The sequence below is a fragment of the Lepidochelys kempii genome, chromosome 25, assembly GCF_965140265.1.
Source record: "Lepidochelys kempii isolate rLepKem1 chromosome 25, rLepKem1.hap2, whole genome shotgun sequence".
Classification (NCBI taxonomy): domain Eukaryota; kingdom Metazoa; phylum Chordata; order Testudines; family Cheloniidae; genus Lepidochelys; species Lepidochelys kempii.
This window is the reverse complement of record NC_133280.1, coordinates 2,535,491-2,549,031: the sequence shown is the minus strand read 5'-3', so window position 1 is coordinate 2,549,031 and position 13,541 is coordinate 2,535,491. Positions and strand designations below refer to the sequence as shown.

The 13,541-nt window shown below is 45.5% G+C and overlaps 1 protein-coding gene across 1 annotated transcript in view; it reads left to right on the top strand.

Annotated features, from left to right (window-relative positions):
- Positions 1 to 13,541, top strand: part of LOC140903308 (excitatory amino acid transporter 5-like) — a 77,800-nt gene that overhangs the window by 43,326 nt on the left and 20,933 nt on the right. The window contains exons 6-9 of the mRNA XM_073324406.1: positions 2,748 to 2,847; positions 8,201 to 8,434; positions 9,549 to 9,743; positions 12,674 to 12,808. Coding sequence (XP_073180507.1) covers positions 2,748 to 2,847; positions 8,201 to 8,434; positions 9,549 to 9,743; positions 12,674 to 12,808 — 664 coding nt within the window. The remainder of the gene's footprint in view (positions 1 to 2,747; positions 2,848 to 8,200; positions 8,435 to 9,548; positions 9,744 to 12,673; positions 12,809 to 13,541) is intronic.

The following is a 13,541-nucleotide window of genomic DNA, read 5'->3' as shown; positions in this document are numbered from 1 at the left end:
CTTGGTGGTGGTGAAGTAGGCCTACCAGCTCCCTGCCCAAAAGAAGGGGCCAGATCAGACTTCTCTGTAACTTAAAGTCTTTGAACTGTGCTTTGAGGACTTCAGTCATTCAGCCAGAGGTTAGGGATCTATCACAGGAGTGGGTGAGTGAGGTTCTGTGGCCTGCAATGTGCAGGAGGTCGGACTAGATGATCACGATGATCCCTTCTGACCTTAAAGTCTATGAGTCTATCATAAGCCTAGGTTGTTAGGGAAAGATAACATGACTTCAGAGAGGGTGGGGTCAGGATATGGGGCTAAATAAATTCAGATAAATTTTACAGAGGTCCAAAGCTTGTTATATCCCTCTTCCCTGCCCAGCGTTTGACTTTCTACTTTGGGTTTGTCTTCACTGCAGTAGCAGCTCAAGGTATAACTCAAATATTGTTCCTAAACTGATTCCCAGAAGTTTGTAGGGGAATGACACTTCAGTGCTGCTTATGCTGGAGCAAATAATGCAGTGGGGATGCAGCTGCTCTGTGCTGCTGATCCAATTACTCTGTGCAGCTTGAGTGTTATTTTGCAGTGTGTCCACTCTCCCTCAAGCGAGGCTAACTGGAGCGGAGGTAACTCGAGTATAGATAACTCGAGCTAACTTTGCAGTAAAGACAGCCTTGGATTGCCAGCTCCTTGATGTAGGGAACTGTCCTTGACTCTGTGTTTGTGCAGTATTTAGCACACTGGGGCCCTGTTCTTGACTGGTCCCTAGGTCCTACTGTAATAAACATGAATAATAATAATAATATAATATAAATTGCAAGGATGTTTATCTTGAATAGAAATTTGCTCTTTTGGGAGTCTGTCAATTGACCCTATATTGCAGCCACCAGCGACTGAAGGTCTTTGCATGTTAAAGGAACAAGTTAAGAATTACTTAACTTCAAGTCACCAGGGCGTGATGAAATACATCCTAGAATACTCAAGGAGCTGACTGAGATAGCTGAGCCATTAGCAATTATCTTTGAAAAGTCATGGAAGACAGGAGAGATTCCAGAAGAATGGAAAAGGGCAAATCTCGTGCCCATCTATAAAATGGGAAATAAGGACAACCCAGGGAACTACAGAACAGTCAGCTTAACTTCCAGAAAGATAATGGAGCAAATAATTAAGAATCAATTTGCAAAATCTAGAAGATAATAAGGTGATAAATAACAGTCAGCACAGGGGTGAAAGTAACTTAAAGGACTACCAGTACGCCGGAGTCCTGAGTGAGGGCATGGCCTCAACCGGAAGAGGCGTGGCCTTTAAATCTCCGGGCCCTTTAAATCACCGACAGAGCCTGCTGCTGCTAGCCTGGGGCTCTGGCAGTGGGCTTGGGTGGCGCTTTAAAGGGCCTGGGGCTCCCCGCAGCAGCTCGAGCCCCTGGCCCTTTAAATCACCACCAGACCCCCCCTGCAGGAGCCCTGGGGTAGCGGCGGCAGGGCTCTGGCGGTGATTTAAAGGGCCTGGGGCTCCCCATAGTGGCTCAAGCCCTGGGCCCTTTAAATCACCACCGGGGAAGCTGGTCCAGTGTGGCAAGGTGTACTCTACCATACCAGCTTACTTTCACCTCTGAGTCAGCATGGATTTATCAAGCACAAATCCTGTCAAACCAACCTGATAGCTTTCTTTGACAGGGTAACAAGCCTAGTGGATATGGGGGAAGTGGTAGACGTGGTATATCCTGACTTTAGTAAGGCTTTTGATTCTGTCTTGCATGAGCTTCTCTTAAACAAACCAGGGAAATGCAACCTAGATGGAGTTACTATAAGGTGGGTGCATAACTGGTTGGAAAACCGTTCCCAGAGAGTAGTTATTAGTGGTTCACAGTCATGCTGGAAGGACATAATGAATGGGGTCCCACAGGGATCAGTTCTGGGTCCGATTCTGTTCAATATCTTCATCAATGATTTAGATAATGGAATAGAGCGTACACTTATAAAGTTTGTAAATGATACCAAGCTGGGAGGGGCTGCAAGTACTTTGGAGGATATGATTATAATTCAAAAAGATCTGGACAAACTGGAGAAATGGTCTGAAGTAAATAGGATGAAATTCAATAAGGACAAATGCAAAGTATTCCACTTAGGAAGGAACAATCCACATACAAAATGGGAAATGACTGCCTAGGAAGGAGTACTGTGGAAAGGGATCTGGGGGTCATAGTGGATCACAAACTAAATATGAGTCAACTGTGTAATGCTGTTGCAAGAAAAGGAAACATCATTCTGGGATGTATTAGCAGGAGTGTTGTAAGCAAGACACGGGAAGTAATTCTTCCGCTATACTCTGTGCTGATTAGGCCTCAACTGGAGTATTGTGTCCAGGTCTGGATGCCACATTTCAGGAAGGATGTGGACAAATTGGAGAAAGTCCAGAGAAGAGCAACCAAAATGATTAAATGTCTAGAAAACATGACCTATGAGGGAAGATTGAAAAAACTGGGTTGTTTAGTCTGGAAAAGAGAAGACTGAGCGGGGACATAAGTTTACAAGTACATAAAAGGTTGTTACAAGGAGAAGGGAGAAAAATTGTTGTTCTTAACTTCTGAGGATAGGACAAGAAACAATAGACTTAAATTGCAGCAACGGAGGTTTAGATTGGATATTAGTCCTGCCATAATTGCAGGGGACTGGATTAGATGACCTCTCGAGGTCCCTTCCAATCCTCTGATTCTATGTTCCATATCAATGCTGTTTAGTAACTCAAGTTAACATGTCTGGTTGCAGGCCTCCTTCTAGGGAAAATGGGTGAGCGTGGAACTCCTTTAGTCAACGTGTGCCAGTGTCTGAATGAAGCAGTTATGAAGATTGTCTCAATGGCGGTTTGGTAAGTAAATAATTCTGATTGACTTGATTTGGGTATTTTCATATCTCCCAGTTAAGCCCAGTTGCAGTTAAATTGCTACAAAAAAGAAAAAAATTTCAGGAACTGTAAGTTCAGGATGTTAAAATATTCCCTCTTCTGCAGTCAACATAAAAGCAAAGCACTTGGAAAGTCTCATCAAATGGACCTATTCATACCCTTACGTCTGAGAGTTAATCGTTCTCATTTTATAATCATTCTGATTTCTATTGGGGGTGCAATGGCAGTTCATGTCAACATTCCTGAGCCAGCTTTAATCTAGGTCACTTGAGTGCTGGTAGCAGGCGTTTGGTTCAATGTGGGCTGTACAAGCCACCCTGAATCCTGGGTAAGTACTCAGGGGGCTAGCCCACATGCTGCCATAACTTCCCTGCTACGAGTATGCGAGTTAGCTAGGTCAAAGCAATCACAGCCTGTGACAAGAGTATAGACATGACCTAGGTTACTGGTTCACATTAACTGTGGTTAGAAAACTTTCAGATGAAACCTTGATGTGGGCTCTTGCACTAGAATTCAGCAAACCAGAGTGTCTACCCTGTGTGCTGAATGAGACAGGGGTCGGGGGGGTGGGGCGGAAGGGGAAGTAGTATGCAAGCATGTAATCAAAGAGTGCTTGATAGTGCATATGCTCAAAGGGGGCCAAATTAAAGTTGCATAGGCAACCTTAATTCTGATATTACCTTAACTTTTGAGTGCTTGACTTTGGCTATGTCTGTACTATCCCAGTAAGTAGACTTACGCTATGCAACTCCAGCTATGTTCACATATCTTAGGTAGAGTTACCACAAGGTTTACAAGGTTTACACTGCGGGGGGTTGACAGAAGAAACTCTCCTCTTGTCTCACCTTACTCATCTCGTTAGGGATAGAGTACAGGGGTTGACTGGAGAGCGATCTGCTGTTGATTTGGTGAGTCTTTGGACCCGCTAAATCAACCGCCGGTGGATCGATCTCAGAGTGTCCATCCTGGCTGTAGTGTAGATGTAGCCTCCATAATCTTAATGGTCTTTGAACATAGGGGTTTGTGTGTTTATGTTATATAGATATATAGCTTTGTAAACTCTCTTGAGCACTGGACTTGTTTTAGAACAACTGTATTGGGCAGATGTATGCTTTCTAAAGCATGCCCGTGCTGACATGCAGTGTTTAAAATGCTGTGAAACATCATAAATATACGAAAGGACATTGAATAACTAATTAATTCTCCCTATTCCAAAGCCCCAAACTAGCCTGCACAAGCTGTAGCATTTGACACTCATCATTTTTGGAATAAGAAAAGGAGTACTTGTGGCACCTTAGAGACTAACAAATTTATTTGAGCATAAGCTTTCGTGAGCTACAGCTCACTTCATCGGATGCATTCAGTGGAAAATACAGTGGGGAGATTTATATACACAGAGAACATGAAACAATGGGTGTTACCATACACACTGTAACCAGAGTGATCAGGTAAGGTGAGCTATTACCAGCAGGAGAACGGGGTTTGGGGGGGGAGGGAGGGGGAACCTTTTGCAGTGATAATCAAGGTGGGCCATTTCCAGCAGTTGACAAGAACGTCTGAGGAACAGTGAGGGGAGGGGGGGGAGGAGGAGAATAAACATGGGGAAATAGTTTTACTTTGTGTAATGACCCATACACTCCCAGTCTTTATTCAAGCCTAAGTTAATTGTATCCAGTTTGCAAATTAATTCCAATTCAGCAGTCTCTCGTTGGAGTCTGTTTTTGAAGTTTTTGTCGAAGAATTGCCACTTTTAGGTCTGTAATCGAGTGACCAGAGAGATTGAAGTGTTCTCCAACTGGTTTTTGAATGTTATAATTCTTCACATCTGATTTGTGTCCATTGATTCTTTTACGTAGAGACTGTCCAGTTTGGCCAATGTACATGGCAGAGGGGCATTGCTGGCACATGATGGCATATATCACATTGGTGGATGTGCAGGTGAATGAGCCTCTGATAGTGTGGCTGATGTGATTAGGCCCTGTGATGGTGTCCCCTGAATAGATATGTGGACACAGTTGGCAATGGGCTTTGTTGCAAGGATAGGTTCCTGGGTTAGTGGTTCTGTTGTGTGGTGTGTGGTTGCTGGTGCGTATTTGCTTCAGGTTGGGGGGCTGTTGGTAAGCAAGGACTGACCTGTCTCCCAAGATCTGTGAGAGTGATGGGTTGTCCTTCAGAACAGGTTGTAGATCCTTGATGATGCGTTGGAGAGGTTTTAGTCGGGGGCTGAAGGTGATGGCTAGTGGTGTTCTGTTATTTTCTTTGTTGGGCCTGTCCTGTAGTAGGTGACTTCTGGGTACTCTTCTGGCTCTGTCAATCTGTTTTTTCACTTCAGCAGGTGGGTATTGTAGTTGTAAGAATGCTCAATAGAGTTCTTGTAGGTGTTTGTCTCTGTCTGAGGGGTTGGAGCAAATGCGGTTGTATCGTAGAGCTTGGCTGTACACAATGGATCATGTGGTGTGGTCTGGATGAAAGCTGGAGGCATGTAGGTAGGCATAGCGGTCAGTAGGTTTCCAGTATAGGGTGGTGTTTATGTGACCATCGCTTATTAGCACTGTAGTGTCCAGGAAGTAGATCTCTTGTGTGCACTGGTCCAGGCTGAGGTTGATGGCGGGATGGAAATTGTTGAAACCATGGGTGGAATTCCTCAAGGGCTTCTTTTCCATGGGTCCAGATGATGATGTCATCAATGTAGCACAAGTAGAGTAGGGGCATTAGGGGGACAAGAGCTGAGGAAGCATTGTGCTAAGCCAGCCATAAAAATGTTGGCATACTGTGGGACCATGCGGGTACCCATAGCAGTGCTGCTGATTTGAAGGTATACATTGTCCGCAAATGTGAAATAGTTATGGGTGAGGACAAAGTCACAAAGTTCAGCCACCAGGTTTGCTGTGACATTGTTGGGGATACTGTTCCTGACGGCTTGTAGTCCATCTTTGTGCGGAATGTTGGTGTAGAGGGCTTCTACATCCATAGTGGCCAAGATGGTGTTTTCAGGAAGATCACCGATGGATTGTAGTTTCCTCAGGAAGTCAGTGGTATCTCGAAGATAGCTGGGAGTGCTGGTAGCGCAGGGCCTGAGGAGGGAGTCTACATAGCCAGACAATCCTGCTGTCAGGGTGCCAATGCCTGAGATGATGGGGCGTTCAGGATTTCCAGGTTTATGGATCTTGGGTAGCAGATAGAATACCCCTGGTCGGGGTCCCAGGGGTGTGTCTGAGCGGATTTGTTCTTGTGCTTTTTCAGGGAGTTTCTTGAGCAAATGGTGTAGTTTCTTTTGGTAGCCCTCAGTGGGATCAGAGGGTAATGGCTTGTAGAAAGTGGTGTTGGAGAGCTGCCTAGCAGCCTCTTGTTCATATTCCAACCTATTCATGATGACGACAGCACCTCCTTTGTCAGCCTTTTTGATTAAGATGTCAGAGTTGTTTCTGAGGCCGTGGATGGCATTGTGTTCTGCACGGCTGAGGTTATGGGGCAAGTGATGCTGCTTTTCCACAATTTCAGCCCGTGCATGTCGGCGGAAGCATTCTATGTAGAAGTCCAGTCTGTTGTTTCGACCTTCAGGAGGAGTCCACCTAGAATCCTTCTTTTTGCAGTTTTGGTAGGAAGGTCTCTGTGGGTTAGTATGTTTTTCAGAAGTCTGTTAGAAATATTCCTTGAGTCGGAGATGCCGAAAATAGGATTCTAGGTCACCACAGAACTGTATCATGATCATGGGGGTGGAGGGGCAGAAGGAGAGGCCCTGAGATAGGACAGATTCTTCTGCTGGGCTAAGAGTATAGTTGGATAGATTAACAATATTGCTGGGTGGGTTAAGGGAACCACTGTTGTGGCCCCTTGAGGCATGTAGTAGTTTAGATAGTTTAGTGTCCTTTTTCTTTTGTAGAGAAGCAAAGTGTGTGTTGTAAATGGCTTGTCTAGTTTTTGTAAAGTCCAGCCACGAGGAAGTTTGTGTTGAAGGTTGGTTTTTTATGAGAGCATCCAGTTTTGAGAGCTCATTCTTAATCTTTCCCGGTTTGCTGTAGAGGATTTTGATCAGGTGGTTCCACAGTTTCTTTGAGAGCCTGTGGTACAAGCTGTCAGCATAGTCTGTTTGGAATGTTGTCCAGACTCTTTGGAATATATTTTAAAGCCACAGCTCCCAAATGCCTTGTCCACTTTGCCTCAAACTCTTCTGAAAAACTCTACTCTGGTAAAATATCACCCCGGGAAGTTTCAAGGGACTCATTTCAGTTTGGTAAAGTTGGGTGAAGAGAGAAAAAGGAGATGGAAATCTGGCTTCCAGCAATAGAAGGTTTGTTTGAAGATTAACTAAAGAGATGAGGCTACTGGTTCTCTGTAGTAAGAAGAGCCTCAGCAGTTACATTAGCTAGGAAAAAATAAGAACTAATTCTCATACTTCAGGATATAAAAGGTTAATGAGCTTGGGTCAAGAGGAGCTCTCATAGACTTTAGTCAGAAGGAACCATCGTGATCATATAGTCTGACCTCCTGCACATCACAGGCAACAGAACCTCACCCACCCACTCCTGAAATAGACCCTTAACCTCTGGCTGAGTCCTGAAGTCCTCAAAGCACAGTTTAAAGACTTCAAGTTACAGAGAATCCACCATTTATACTAGTTTTAACCTGCAAGCGACCTGTGCCCCATGCTGCACATGAAGGAGAAAAATGCTCAGGGTCTCTGCCAATCTGATGGGAGGGAAAATTCCTTCATGACCCCAAATATGGACCCTGAGCATATGGACAAGACCCACCAGCCAGACACCTGGGAAAGAATTCTCTGTAGTAACCCAGAGCCCTCCCCATCTAATATCCCATCTCACCACATAGCGTAACGGTTGGATTCATCATGTGGAATTTTATACCTTTCTCTGGTTTATACAACATTTGGCCACACCTGGAGACACTCTAGCACAGGGGTAGGCAACCGGCGGCCCGCAGGCCACACGCAGCCTGTCAGGGTAATCGCTGGCAGGCCACCAGAATGTTTACATTTGCACAGCCACCCACAGCTCCCAGTGGCCATGGTTCGCCGTTCCTGGCCAATGGGACCTGCGGGAAGCGGTGGCCAGCACGGTCCTGCAGCCCGCACCGCTTCCCACAGCCCCATTGGCCAGGAATGGCGAACCACAGCCACTGGGAGCTGCAGGTGGCCATGCAAATATAAATGAACTGTCTGGGGGCCTGCCAGCGGTTACGCTGATAGGCCGCATGCAGGTTGCCCACCACTGCTCTAGCAGGACAGGATGGTCTTTTCTGTTATGACATTTTCTATGGTCCTATCCCAATGAGCAAATTTTTACTATTCTTATTGTAGGTACTTCCCATTTGGCATTGTGTTTCTCATTGCTGGGAAGATTTTGGAAATGGAGGATCCAGCTGTGATTGGAAAGAAATTGGGACTCTATGCCATAACGGTGGTGACAGGGCTAGTCATCCATGGACTTATCCTATTGCCTTTGCTTTTTGCACTCATTACCAGGAAAAACCCCTTCGCTTTCATCCAGGGAATACTGCAAGCCCTGCTGATCGCCCTTGCGACATCATCCAGGTATGACAAAGTGGGTCTGGTCATCATTCGTCACAGACATTCCATTGTTCCAGCTGAGAGGGAAGCTGGTTTCATTATTCAAGTCTAGGGTGTGTATAAATGTTTTCATCCTTGGTTTAACACAAGGGTTTGCTGAGTAATGTACTAATCACTGGTCCCTCAAGTGCTATTCTTGCAAGGGAAATACTTTAGCAAACTCCTTCCAGCTAGTTGGGGATTGGTCCTGCTTTGAGAAGGGGGTTGGACTAGATAACCTTCTGAGGTCCCTTCCAATCCTGATAGTCTATGATTCTATTTGAACTATCGGAGAGTTATGATACTTACTCATTGTTTAAACCCCTCCCCCTCTCCAAAAACTGTCCTTTGAATGAAGCTACAGCAAAAAAACAGCTGAAGTTTGAAACTTTAGATGTGGCTTGGGCCTTGTTCTCCATGAAAATTAGAGCCATTGCCTGGTTTGAGCAGTGTGGGGGAGAATAAGTCAGCGTGGTAAGAAATTTAAAGGAAGCCTTGCTCTTTCTGCATGTTCAGTCAGTGCTAAGGGTTTTTAGAACCACTCTAGAACCACAGTATTCAAAATGGGGATGGTACTGTGGATTTATAGAGAGGCAATATGATATTTTCTATCTATCCCTTTCCTAATGATTTTTAACATTGTTCACTTTTTTGACTGCCACTGCACATTGAGTGGATGTTTTCAGAGAACTATCCACTACTGCAAGATCTCTTTCTTGAGGGGTAACAGCTAATTTAGACCCCATCATTTTATATGTATAGTTAGGATTATGTTTTCCAACGTGCATTACTTTGCATCTATCAACATTGAATTTCATCTGACATTTTGTTGTCCAGTCACTTGGTTTGGTGAGATCCCTTTGTAACTCTTTGTGGTCAGCTTTTGTGTTGTCTGCAAACTTTGCCACCTCACTGTTCACCCCAATTGAGACAAAGAGTTCTGACACTTTCCTTTCACCATTGTTTAAGAGGGAGGTGGAAGCTGATGTACAGAATTTTCACTGAGCAGATCTGGTGACCTTGTGCCTCCAGCAGCCTTCTTATTAACTGCCTCAATGACACCAACAGCAATGGAAATTGTTATTTCTTTGCAATGCAGCTCAGCAACCCTGCCCATCACCCTGAAATGTCTTCTGGAAAACAATGGAATAGACAGACGGGTGGCACGATTTGTTCTCCCTGTTGGCGCAACCATTAATATGGATGGGACCGCACTGTACGAGGCAGTCGCTGCAATCTTTATTGCTCAGGTCAATGAGTACGATTTGGACTTGGGACAAATTATAACTATAAGGTAAATACATTTCTTCCTTTATTTACACTAAATCTGTTCTCTTTCTTCCCTATCCAGATCTAAGGACAGCGTATCATAACAGCTACCAAATTTCCCACTCAGACATGTAACAGAATGACCAATGTTAAGGTAGACGTGTTTGGACGGTAGCATATCATAAGCACAGAAGCATCTCACTACTTCTTTACCTGTTGCAGTGCCTTTGAGGTCCTATATACTCTAAGGGCATGTTAACTCTACAGATCCTAGAGCATCATAGCCATGGCATAGCCCATGTGAATGCAGCCTGCACCGACAGGAGTTTCTCTATTGGTGTACAAATGCTGTGCAAGGAAGCTGTGTCTATACTAGGGGTTTTGCTGGCATTGCTGTGTTGGTCAAGGGTGGGGTTTTTTCCACACTCCTGAACACCATAGTTATGTCAACCTAACTGTAAGTGTAGATCAGGCCTAAAGCAGTACAATTCCCTGAGCCTGGATGCAGTTATATTGGTATAGAAGTGCTTATACTGGTACAGTTCATTCCCATTCAGGAAGAGGAATAAGCCAGGCTGGTAAAAGGTACCTCTGTACCAGTATCGCTGCGTGCATGATGGGGGTTGTACAAGTATGCAGCATTCTGGGTTTTTGAGTACATAAGCCGTGGCCTCTGCACTTTGTCACCATTGGGGATTTCACACCAGTAATGTGTTGGATGGAAACTTCTATTTTCATTGTCTTTGGGGAACATGATGTTTTTCACTTGCTGTGGCCAATGCAGTACAAGGAAGTCCCTTAGGCTACTGCTCAAGTGTCCTGGATCATCTAGATTTAAGGAACTAAACTCAGCAGCAGCTGTTTCTTGCGTCTCCACCACACTCTTCTCTGAGCTACACTTTTTTTCAGGAATGTGCATGGTTACATCCATTTGAGATGGAGATATGGATGCTGCAATAGCTACAAGGTCACCTGCACTCTAACTGGAAGATCAGGCATCACCACTCACATCCTCACTGGGACCAGAAGGCTCACCATGAACATTTGTGTCTATGTATCTCAGCAGAGCTCCTTCTCAGGAGAGCATCCTTTGCTTTCTTTCTTTTTCTGAATGCTGCCCCAGAGGGGCGTTTTCTTCTTGCACTCATGACTGCAGTTCCGTGCCAGCTATACTGGCTCTCAACACTCAGTTGAAGGGGACAAATAAGCAGGCTGGTAGCAGGGCCTGAGTGAGGGAAGATATCAGCGTCTTAAGGGCCTCACTGGCTCCTACTACTACAGTTGACTGCCTGTTCTCCTCAAATGGGTTCAGGGAAGCAGCAGGAAACAGGAAGCTCCCTGAGAAGCTGGTGTAATCAGTCCAGGTTCCTGCAGGTGCTATAGAGGTAGAATAGTAGAATATCAGGGTTGGAAGGGACCTCAGGAGGTCATCTAGTCCAACCCCCTGCTCAAAGCAGGACCAATCCCCAATTAAATCATCCCAGCCAGGGCTTTGTCAAGCCTGACCTTAAAAACTTCTAAGGAAGGAGATTCTACCACCTCCCTAGGTAACGCATTCCAGTGTTTCACCACCCTCCTAGTGAAAAAGTTTTTCCTAATACCCAATCTAAACCTCCCCCACTGCAACTTGAGACCATTACTTCTTGTCCTGTCCTCTTCTACCACTGAGAATAGTGTAGAACCATCCTCTCTGGAACCACCTCTCAGGTAGTTGAAAGCAGCTATCAAATCCCCCCTCATTCTTCTCTTCTGCAGACTAAACAATCCCAGTTCCCTCAGCCTCTCCTCATAAGTCATGTGTTCCAGACCCCTAATCATTTTTGTTGCCCTTCGCTGGACTCTTTCCAATTTATCCACATCCTTCTTGTAGCGTGGGGCCCAAAACTGCACACAGTACTCCAGATGAGGCCTCACCAGTGTCGAATAGAGGTACATAAGAGGCTCCTCCTCCTCCTCTCTCTCCCAGAAACTCCTGCTGCTTTCTGTTATTCCCTCTCACCTTTTCTCCTGCCTGCCTGTTCTGTCTCTTGTGCCCTCCTTCCTCCAGCACAGCGCTCCCCCATCTCTGTGCATCTGGAGCAGAGAGAATACATATGCGCCAGCAGCAGACACAATTTTCTACACTCTAGGTCCTAGTGGCACCCCCCGCCCAGTCTGGCACCTGAGGCAGCTGCCTCAGTTCACCTCATGGTAAGGCCAGCCCTGCTAGCTAGCAATGGACAACCTGAGAAACATGACAGCAAGAGAGGAGACTTCTCTTTTATTTACAAGGGGGATTCAGAGTCAGCTTTATAATGAGACCATGGTTGCAACCTTAACTGTACAGAGGCCGTCACCTCTCCATAATTACATGTCCTTCTGCTCCACAAATGCAGGCCTCTGCTGCTTCAGCTGAAGCTAAAGCGTTGTTTGTTGTCACCTATGTATGGACAGATGGACACACTCTCTCTCGCTTTCTCACTGCCACTGAAGTCAATAGGAAGAAATTCCTGTTGACTTCAGTAGAAGCAGGACTAGGCCTAAAGCTATCTGTCACAAAAATCTGTATTAAAACTTTGCTTAATTACAAGCATTCTTTTTCAAATCTAGCCTGCACATACATTTTCAAGGAGCCTTTGCTATATGAAAAGTTTGCAGGGGTCGGAACAAGCCACTAGGTGCACAGAAACATCAGACATATGTTGAAATATTTCTGTAATCTGCAATGGTGGCTCACTGGTTGAGACAGGCAGATAAGTCGGTTGGGGGGACACTGAGGCTTAATACTGAGGGGCTTATGAGTGAGTGTTCCCCAGCTAGTCAACGGAGCTCACCAGGGTGATGTGAAAGCCTGGGAGGGGGTGAGGCTGGGTGATGAATGCTGATTGAAAGAGGTGACATTTACCTTGCCAAACAATCAAAATCACGAAGAGCCTTCCAAGTAACTGAGGTGCTGTGGCCTTTCTATTTCTGCAGCATAACAGCGACAGCAGCAAGCATAGGTGCAGCGGGAATCCCCCAATCAGGGCTCGTTACAATGGTCATTGTACTAACCTCTGTTGGCCTGCCCACGGATGACATCACACTGATCATTGCAGTTGACTGGGCTTTGTAAGTACTTTTTCCCCATATCCTGTGTTGCTGCTTTTAGTCTTCAGGACAGTGACCCCTAGGTATTTTGACTATGCAAATATAACTACAGTAGTTCTAACGGACGTGGCTGGAGTCTAGGGGACATAGAACACGGCATGGAACGAGGAACTCTGCATTGTGTTCTTGTCTTTGCCACGGACTCCTTGTGACACCCTCAGGAAATCGCTGAAGCACAATTTTCTTAAGTGGCTGGTAATTTATGGGGCCAACCTTTTTGAATGCCCAGCTTGGGCCTGATTTTAGACGTTCCATTTGGCTGGAATCATGTTCAGCCCTGATGAAGGTCAGGCTCCAGGCTCAGTGCCCAATTTTGAAAATGTGGCCGATGTATCTCTTTGATGCAGGTTGTGATCCATTTGGTGATGGCGTGTCATGGGCTTTCCTAGAGCCCCCAAATAGAACGAAGAGGAATTCTTCCTTCCTAAAACATTCTGACCCATTTAGGTACATTCTCAAGACTCACCTGAGGTTGAGAACATGCCAAATTCTCTTCTTCCTAGTGTGAGGACAGGAACTAGGGAGAGAAAATTCCTTGGTTTGAGTGGAAGGGACAAAACTAGGAGAACAGAGCATGAACTTGTCGCTGTGGAACATCAGATGGGCAGGATTGCTAGTTCCCTTATTCACCAGAAATACCTCCTAAGTGTGAGGAACTGGAGGTCAGAGCAGGACAAGGGTATGAAGGAGGGAT